We start from the raw sequence: 9581 nt of genomic DNA on the forward strand, positions 1-9581 counted from the left end.
ATGGTTCTAGTGATTAGAGAGGATTTGGAATCACTGTCTTAGATTACTACTAGGTTGTCTGGGACCATTTCCAGTAAATTATAAAGGAAACTGTAACTATTTCTCACTTGTACTTCTGTTCCAGACGGTCACTCCTAATTACAGCGCTGTATGGAAACACGGAAAGGGCTCCACTGCTGCTGCTTCACGCAGCTCAGTCAGAGCAGAACAATAAATAAACCAACGCAGGAACCTTCGAGCAGCTTTTATTGGCACAGCCTATGAAAAGGTGTGGCGGCCATTTCTGAGCAAGAACCAGTATCCTAGCAAGTTATTCAGTGTTATGTTTAACACACCACTGAACCAGAAAGTTTAAGTTCCTGAAAGAGATACCCCAGGTCACTAAGAAGCTCCAGAATCAATAGGTCAAGGCCTGCTGCTCTGTTAAGACCTGAAAGGTAAGAAAACAAAACAAAAAAACCCACAGTCCTGGATGTGCATCCATGTTAGGTAATGGCTAAAAAGGCAGAACACAGTATCTGGCTTTTTCAGACTGACTCCAGTTCATCCCCATTACAAGGAAAGTGCATGTCAGCAGCGACACGGAAGTCTCCTCTGCATTCCGTGTTTGCCCAAGCAGCTTCCGCTTAGGATGAGCATGTCATAGGACGTGATCGTCAGGGTGGTAGAGTTCACTCATCAGGCGGTAGATGTAGGAGGGCGCGTTCCCACCAATGTTGGAGATAAAGAGGGTGATGAGCTCTGGGGGGACGTAGTCAAACACAGGACAATGAACGCTGACTTTCTCCAGAATGTCCCCTGAAAGGCAATCACACGTGACAAAGACAAAGCTGAGGATCCTGCTCTAATGAGTAGGTAGCAGATAGATTCTAGGCTCGATAACGCAGACACACTTGCTACCTCAAGGCAGGAAAGCTGCAGCAAACTGCAAACCAGAAAAGAGAACTTCAGATCATAATACTCCCCGATTAAACTCTCCAACGCCTCTTCTTAGCCCACAGAATAGAATTCAAACTTGGAGGTTCGGGCCCTCCCCGCCACACTCTACTAACCACGAACCATACCCCTCTATCTCATGCTCATTCCTCCCAAGCCATGTGGCCATCTTCTTCCAACTGGCTGAGCATGTACCCAACTCAGGTGCTTGGCACCAAAGCCCGGAAAACTCTTTCCTTGACCTTCACGTGGGGCTCTATGTGTTCAGAACTCGGCTGAAATGTCATCTCATTAAGACCTTTCCCCAGTCGAAGGTAGTCCCCTAGCCACTTTCTATTTCATCTTCTGTAGCTGTTATTTTCCTAACTATGACCTGACATTTTCCCGTCCATCTGCTGCAACAGAAGGTAAGCTGTGTGAGCAGGGCCTGTCTGTAGTGTTCACTGCTGTATTAGTGCCTAGAACAGTGCTGGACACACAGTGGATGCCCTATAGATATAAAGAAATAGATGAAGTTATTCAAGTTCCAAGCAGAATTAGAACCCCAAATACTACGCTTTGCTCCCAGAGGGTCTTTACAGCCATGTTAACTGTTGATGAGGCTCAATGAACACAGCTGTCACCTTCAGAAGTCAGAGAAAAGGAGCCCAACACTCAGTACCCAAGTTACAGGCCAGTTTTATAAGTAGGAACATTTCAGAGCCTGCTCCCTTTGGCAGCCACGTCACCAAAACGACTCCCCACAGCAACTGAAGACAAGTGCATTTCCCAATGGGTTGTTGCCTGTGTCTCAAACGACAGGCAAAGCTGAACCCCAACACTGGGTGTTCCAACCCACCCTGGCCCCAGTAACTCAGCTAAAGTATATTAGTTTCAAACAAAATGAACCTAAACTAGATCAGGTCTCTAGGCACTCTAAGCTGGACTCCAAGCCCCCACAATAAGGATGATTCCAAGCCCCCACAATAAGAATGATAAAAAGCACAACCTGACAGCATTCAATCTCATTGACCATCAAAATCAAAACCGAAACACCAAAACACACACGTGTGCGCACACACGTGCATACTTCTGTACCTTCTGTGAAGGGCAGGACTTCTTCAGGAGTCACAAACTTATGAAACGAATCTTCTTTGTTGGGGAACTAGAAAAGAAGAAAAAAAAATTTCTTTTTTTTTTTTTGTATTTTTCTGAAGCTGGAAACGGGGAGAGACAGTCAGACAGACTCCCTCATGCGCCCGACCGGGATCCACCCGGCACACCCACCAGGGGCGACGCTCTGCCCACCAGGGGGCGATGCTCTGCCCCTCCGGGGCGTCGCTCTGCCGTGACCAGAGCCACTCTAGCGCCTGGGGCAGAGGCCAAGGAGCCATCCCTAGCGCCCGGGCCATCTTTGCTCCAATGGAGCCTTGGCTGCGGGAGGGGAAGAGAGAGACAGAGAGGAAGGAGAGGGGGTGGAGAAGCAGATGGGCGCTTCTCCTGTATGCCCTGGCCGGGAACCAAACCCGGGTCCCCTGCACGCCAGGCCGACGCTCTACCGCTGAGCCAACCAGCCAGGGCCAAAAAAAATTTTTTTAAATGAAGCCAGCAATTCTATTTCTAGGTATTTACCCAAGGAGGAAAAAAAAAAATTCCACAAAAAAGCATGTGCTATCATAGCAGCATGATTGACAAAAGCCAAAGATAGAAAGAACCCAAATGCCCATCAACAGGTGAATAAGTTGTGCTATATCCATACACTGGAATATTATTCAGCCATAAACAGAAACCAAGTACTGTGCTGCAACTCAGATGACCCGCAAATACATTAAAGTGCAAGAAGACATAAGCAAAAGGGCACATACAGTATTCCTATTATAGAAACTATCCAGAAGAGGCAAACCCTGGGAGACAGAAAGCAGATTAGTGATTACTAGCAGATGAGAAGAAGGGAGAAAAGGGAATGATTACTTCATGGGTACAGCGTGTTTTTCTGGGACGATGAAAAAGTTCTGAAACTGGAGAGTGCTGGTTGCACAATGCTGTGCACGTAGTAAATGCCACCGAACTGAACATTTTAAAATGGTTGATTGTATATTATGTAAATTAAACCTCAATTTAAAAAAATAGTGACCTATAAAAAGATTGGCATTTTCAAAGCAAATAGTTCGTATCACTAATGAAACGACTCTTCACTTAGTAACTGCCTATATTCAGGCCTTGGAGGCAGTACCTGGAACTATGACAAATAAAACAAATAGTATGTTCCTAGTTTTAAGTTGCTTGGCATTTTGAAAAGTAGTCAGGGTGATGAGGAGTGGTGGCCATGTAAACAATGGGCCTCCCCAACTAGGCACTGTCCTGACTTGACAATTTCGACTTCTGAAAGCTGACAGGTTAAAAATATCGATTGTTTTTCCTGGATCAAAACTCCTGTGGCTTTTCCAGTCTCCCCTGGATCTAATCCACTGAGTAAATGCAAATAAAGAGGAGCCCCAGAGCGAGTGGGGTGAAGGCCCAGAGATAAGCCCACACCTCGGCTCCCCTCTCCCCGCTGCTTACAGGCAGACAGACGTACCTGTGGGGAAAGCTTGAACATGGGGGCACAGACGATGAGTGGGGTGGAGTGGTGTTTTGCTGCCAATGCTAGGGTGTGAGTTCCAGTCACTGCTCGCAGGGCACCATTGGCCAGGATGGTCTTCGTGCCAATGATCACCTTGGAGACAGGAAGAAAGATGTGAGCCATCCTGGGGACAAAGCCTTAAAAGGGCCATCGTGCATAACAGCCTCAATGCTCAGGACCGAGTCTTGGCATACTGAGGGGTCACAGAACAGGGGAAAGGGAGTCTGGGTGCAGGACCACAAGTTCTAGCTCTAACGCGGGTTCCCAAGAAAAGGGTGAACGTAGTACAGAACAGGAAATGAAGAGCTGCTGCTTTCAGCCTGGTCTTCAAAATTCATACCATACTCCCGACTCCCAAGAAGCGGGGAGCCTTGCTCATTTTCCATCCACCGCCACCAAGCTCTCTGAGCATGGGGGGGGGGGGGGCTCTACTGGAGCTCTAGTAGCTGACCTGCCACTTCATCCTGTCAATGCTTTAATCAAAGAGGCTATTCCAAATGAGGAATAATGACACAGACAAAGGGAAAGTAATTCAGTTAATAGATTTAAAAGGCCCAAGTATGTACTCTCAAAACTCTTCTTACAGACATTACAAAAGTAAAAGTATTTGAGTTATAATCTTCCTGAAGTCAACATAATATAATTCCACACACACCCACCTTGTTGACTCTTGACATCACAGCAAAAATGGCAGCATCAGTCATGACAGTTGTCTCAATACCTTCTTTAGACAAATTGATTGCCATTTCATGACCCTGCAACAGGACAGAAAGGCTGATGCCGGGACAAAGAGTAACAGATAGTGAAAGACTTTGCAAATGTAACTAGTTCTAGACAATTTTGTGATAATGGGCACATATAACATACAATGAACTCATTTTTGTGCCTGTGGTAGGTACTCTCTGGTGAGCTGCAAGGAAGCTAATAAATGTTTAATACTCCAGAGCAGCCACAAACTGGAACTACTTGTTTGTATAATTGGGCGTCACTGACAACAGAGCTCCCAGATCATTATTTTACAACATTTTGCCTCCTTACATATTTCCTTTTTTAAAACCTATTATTTATCTAGGGATTAAGTGAGGTGAGACCAAGACACGGTCATCCCCAAGGTAATTTGCTGTATTTTAATTCCTAAAAGGAACAATATTTACCACCTGGCCTGTGGTGGTGCAGTGGATAAAGCGTCGACCTGGAACACAGAGGTCGATGGTTCAAAACCCTGGGCTTGCCTGGTCAAGGCACATATGGGAGTTGATGCTTCCTGCTCCTCCCTTCCCTCTCTCTCTCCTTCTCTCCCTCTCTCTCTCTCTCTCCTTCTCTCTCTCTCTTCTCTAAAATGAATTTAAAAAATCTTTAAAATATATATATATATATATTTTTTTTTTTTAACAGAGACAGAGAGAGGGATAGATAAGGATGGACAGACAGACAGGAATGGAGAGAGATGAGAAACATCAATCATCAGTTTTTCATTGCGACACCTTAATTGTTCATTGATTGCTTTCTCATATATGCCTTGACTGTGGGCCTTCAGCAGACCGAGTAATCCCTTGCTCAAGCCAGCAACCTTGGGTCCAAGCTGGTGAGCTTTGCTCAAACCAGATGAGCCTGCGCTCAAGCTGGTGACCTCAGGGTCTCGAACCTGGGTCCTAGTCCAACACTCTATGTACTGCGCCACCGCCTGGTCAGGCTAAAAGTAATCTTAAGGAAACAATATTTACCTTTCCATCAACCCAGCAGTTCACTCAACATTTTTTTAGGTGAGAAAAGGGGAGATAGTGAGGCAGACTCCTACATGTACCCAAACCAAGATCCACCCAGCAACCCAATCTGGGGCCAATTCTCCAGTACCAAGCTATTTTTAGTGCCTGAGGCAACATGCTTTGCACCAACTGAGCTATCCTCTGTGCCTGGGGCAATACTCAATCAAGCCACTGGCTGCAGGAGGGGAAAAGGAAGAGCAGAAGGAGGGAAAGGGGAGTGTAGGAGGAAAGAAGCATATGGTTGCTTCTCCTGTGCGCCCTTCATACACCAGGCCAACGCTTTATCAACTGAGCCACCAGCCAGGCCCTCACCCAACTTTCTTAAACCAATGTTTATGGATATTCACAGGATGAACAACTTGAAAATTTCTTGAATGTTTTACTTTACCTCTTAATATCTTGCTTATCAATTCAAAGTTGGCATGAACCCCATCTATCATTCCTTTATTCTCTCCTCATTTTTAATTTTTCTTAGCAAGTCCAGCAGTCCTACCTGACAGAAAGGAGCACACTCTGCCACAATGACATGGAATTTCCTCTCCTGGGCAGCCTCTTTGAGGAAGGCCTCAACTGTTCGGGAGAAGCCAATGGTCATGATCACCTCATTAGAGTGGATGTGCTCCAGAGCCTGGGCTGCAATGTTCTCCATCGTCCCTTCTGCAAGAACGGTCAGCTTTACAAAGAAAATATGAAACTGCCATGCCACAACACAGACAGATATGACACAGCACAAAAGGGCATTATGCCCACACACAGACGGTCCACCTAGCCGATCTTAGTAACTCCAGGTTTATAAATTTCATATGAAATGTCCCATCTTCTTAAAAACCCTGCTTCTCTGTGATCGTCTACCTCCCAAGTTCTCAGCCTGTCCTCTTTCCCAGCAGTTCCCCCTCATCATTAACTTACCCCTAACCTGCAGTAACACCAGCTCCTTCACAACTGACTTTGAAGACAATGACTTCAGGCAAGAAATGGTCCAATCTGGGAAAGTCTTAAAGTGCTCAGAGTGGGGTAAACATAACTTCTCCCTAAAAAAAAATCCTTCAAAAGGTGGCTACCACACCTCCACCTGAGGGAGGTCACAGAAGAAAAATAGGGGAGGAATTTGGAACCAGCAGCTCAGTGCACTGACAGACCCAACTTCTTCCTCCCTTGAAGAACTCTGATCTTAGTAATAAACATGTACAGGTCTCCTAGGTCAAAGACAAGAGGAATGGTGGTAGTATGAGTGGGTATAAAAATCCAGGAGGAAGTTTAGTGAAGGAGGGTCTACTAGCCATGGTTTTAGGGAGTTCATCTTCTTTAAAATGAAAATATAGTCCTGTCCTCATGGAGTCTCTGCCACAGTGGATTTGCAGTCTATGAAGGGTTGGTCTTAGCCCTACCGCCTGTTCTAATCCTTCCTAATCAGGACGGAGGACAAACCTCTGAGAACCAGACTACTAGTTATCTCCCATCACTAATGATGACTATAACTCCGAGGGTCTTGCATTGTTCCCTCATTTTTCTGCAATCGGTCCTCCTGTTCACCTAGGATCAGTACTCTTACCCAGTTCCACAAGCAGCTCATTAATTGCCTCAATGATGTTGGACTGGAGTTGGGCATAAGGTAAGCTGAAATCCTCGTTCAGGCCTCCGGATGTCAAGAGTTTGTGCAGGGACTCCTGCTGGTCGCTCTCGTCGCTGCGTCCGTGGAGTCTATGGAGGCAACGAGACCCAAAGAAGGAGGTGAGAAGGCATCGTGATGTGTGACAAGACCTATTAAGCTCCAATAAAGGCTCCAAGTGGGGTCAGGGGTTCGAGCAAAAAGCGTCACAGAATCCAAACCTGATCCTAGCACGTAGGACTAACCTGCCATACTCCTCCCGGATGATCCTGAGCACTCTCCGCACCATGTTGCCCACCGTGGTCTCTGAAGGCTGCGCGGCCGTCATCCTCCGACCCTCTCTGCGGATCAGTTCCATCAGCTCCCCTGCAGTCCAAGACAGAGAGAGTGAGCAGAGCAAGCGCGCGGTGAGGCCTGGGCGACTTTCTGTCCGAGAATGGGGAACGGAAAGTGGCCAGGGCCACGATGGAGCTAGGCCTGCCTTACCTGCGTTGCTCCAGCGGTGGTCCGTGATGATCTGGCACAGCAGCCCCAGGGTCTCCCGAGCCATGTCTTCGGAGCTCCGCCGCCCACCGCCCCGCTTCAGAGCCTCCACGAAACTCTCGATCCTCTCCGACAACTCCGAGGCCTTAGCCTCGGCTCCTGGCATCTTGAAAGAAGCGGCCGTGAGGTCGGAATCCACACCTGGAAGACCAGCAGGTTTGCACTTCCGGGGCGGACCAGGTCGGCTTCCGCTCCGCGAAAAAAACTCCAGTTTGGGAGACGGCAGGCCACGCCTCTCGCTGCCTGAGCCAATCAGAGACGTGGAGTCTCAGTTTATTTACAGCCGAGAATCTGCGCGCCCTAGGACAGAAGCGGAGCTGGACTTTGCCCGTCGCTCAGACGCTAAAGCGGTGACTCGAGAGACCTTCAGAGTGGCTAGTCACGTTGCCATGGGAACAGTTTGTTTTAAAGCCTGACACTACTACCGAGGTTATGTTGGAGAGGTTGTGGCTTATATTCCTGGTTCCCCAGCTCCGGTGAACGCATCTTCGGACACTGACGCTCAGAATGCGCGTCCAGGACCCACTACCCCGTGGACAGACCCACCCTTTATAACAGGGGTCCCCAAACTTTTTACACAGGGGCCAGTTCACTGTCCCTCAGACCGTTGGAGGGCGGGACTATAAAAAAAACCATGAACAAATCCCTATACACACTGCACATATCTTATTTTAAAGTAAAAAGATAAAACGGGAACAAATACAATATTTAAAATAAAGAACTAGTAAATTTAAATCAACAAACTGACCAGTATGTCAATGGGAACTATGCTCCCCTCACTGACCACCAATGAAAGAGGTGCCCCTTCCGGAAGTGTGGCGGGGTGGATAGATGGCCTCGGGGCCACATGTGGCCTGCAGGCCGTAGTTTGGGGACCCCTGCTTTATAATGCTGTGTTTGCGCCTGTGCCTCTCTAACAGATTCAGCTTCCTGAGTGCAAGGGACCGTATCTTTTTTGCCTTTGCCTAGGACACCTAATGTAAGACTGAGCGATTAGGAATGAGGAAACCGATACCCACCACAATAAAGAGATTCAAAGTGGAAGCTAATATGGGAGCAAAGCTGATGTCTTTCCATTTGGACATACTACAGAGGCTAGACAATATAATACAATATCAAGAACTACCACTTACTTAATGCTTACATATGTTGGGCAGTGCATGTGAATTGTCTCATCTAATGCAACTCAGTGAGGTATGGCCTGTTATCCTTCTTTTACAGATTAGGAAACAGAGTCACAGAATCTAAACAGTAAGGGGATACATTTATATTAAATCCAGGGCTATCTGAAGGCAAAGTCTGTGTGTAATGAGAATCTCTATTTCCTTAAGATTAATTCTTAGAAGTGGAATCCTTGGGCTCATACATTTTTAAGACTTGTTACAATTGACAAATTGCCCTTTGAAAAGATATATCAATACCAAAATTAGATGATAACCCAAGAAAACTACAGACTAGTATCTCTCATGAATAGTAGATGCAAAAATTTGCAACAAATTGCTGTATTAGTAAATCAAATCCAGCAACACATAAAAAGATTAATACAGCCTGACCGGGCGGTGGCGCAGTGGATAGAGCATCAGACTGGGATGCGGAAGACCCAGGTTCGAGACCCCGAGGTCGCCAGCTTGAGCGAGGGCTCATCTGGCTTGAACAAAAGCTCACCAACTTGAGCTCAAGGTCGCTGGCTCAAGCAAGGGGTTACTCGGTCTGCTGAAGGCCCGCGGTCAAGGCACGTATGAGAAGGCAATCAATGAACAATTAAGGTGTTGCAATGCGCAACGAAAAACTAATGATTGATGCTTCTTATCTCTCCGTTCCTGTCTGTCTGTCCCTGTCTACCCTCTCTCTGTAAAAAAAAAAAAAGATTAATACATAATTACCAAGGACAATTTAAACTTGGAATGCATATCTGTTCCAATAGTTGAAATCAATCAATTTAATAAATATATTAATAATCTAAAGAGTTAAGCCACATGATTATATAGATTTATGCAAGAAGCTGTTTACAAAATTCAACAGCTATTTAATTAAAACAGAACTTACAAAACTAGAAATAGACGGGAACTTCTTTAACTTGATAAAGAGCATCTACAAAATCCTACACCTAACATCATACTTTATG

General features: G+C 46.2%; 1 protein-coding gene across 1 annotated transcript; it reads right to left on the minus strand.

Annotated features, from left to right (window-relative positions):
* Positions 1-229: 229 nt before the first annotated feature.
* On the minus strand, positions 230-7625 carry EIF2B2 (eukaryotic translation initiation factor 2B subunit beta). The gene is made up of 8 exons (XM_066342531.1): positions 7400-7625; positions 7159-7279; positions 6857-7005; positions 5798-5961; positions 4198-4293; positions 3494-3631; positions 2014-2080; positions 230-798 (listed from the first exon to the last, which is right to left on the minus strand). Exons 1-8 carry the CDS (start codon positions 7560-7562, stop codon positions 641-643), a joined length of 1056 nt encoding a protein of 351 aa, XP_066198628.1. The 5' UTR covers positions 7563-7625; the 3' UTR covers positions 230-640.
* Positions 7626-9581: the final 1956 nt, after the last annotated feature.

The sequence above is a fragment of the Saccopteryx leptura genome, chromosome 6 (assembly GCF_036850995.1).
Source record: "Saccopteryx leptura isolate mSacLep1 chromosome 6, mSacLep1_pri_phased_curated, whole genome shotgun sequence".
In the NCBI taxonomy this organism is placed as follows: Eukaryota; Metazoa; Chordata; class Mammalia; order Chiroptera; family Emballonuridae; genus Saccopteryx; species Saccopteryx leptura.

What these genes read in the sequence shown, in the direction of transcription:
- EIF2B2 (XM_066342531.1), bottom strand. Translation starts at nt 7,562, where the DNA reads ATGCCAGGAGCCGAGGCTAAGGCCTCGGAGTTGTCGGAGAGGATCGAG. An exon ending in CCACCGCTGGAGCAACGCAG is followed by an intron (nt 7,280 to 7,399) that starts GTAAGGCAGGCC and finishes CTTGGACTGCAG; the next exon opens with GGGAGCTGATGGAACTGATC. An exon ending in TGTTCAAGCTTTCCCCACAG is followed by an intron (nt 2,081 to 3,493) that starts GTACGTCTGTCT and finishes CTTCTTTTCTAG; the next exon opens with TTCCCCAACAAAGAAGATTC.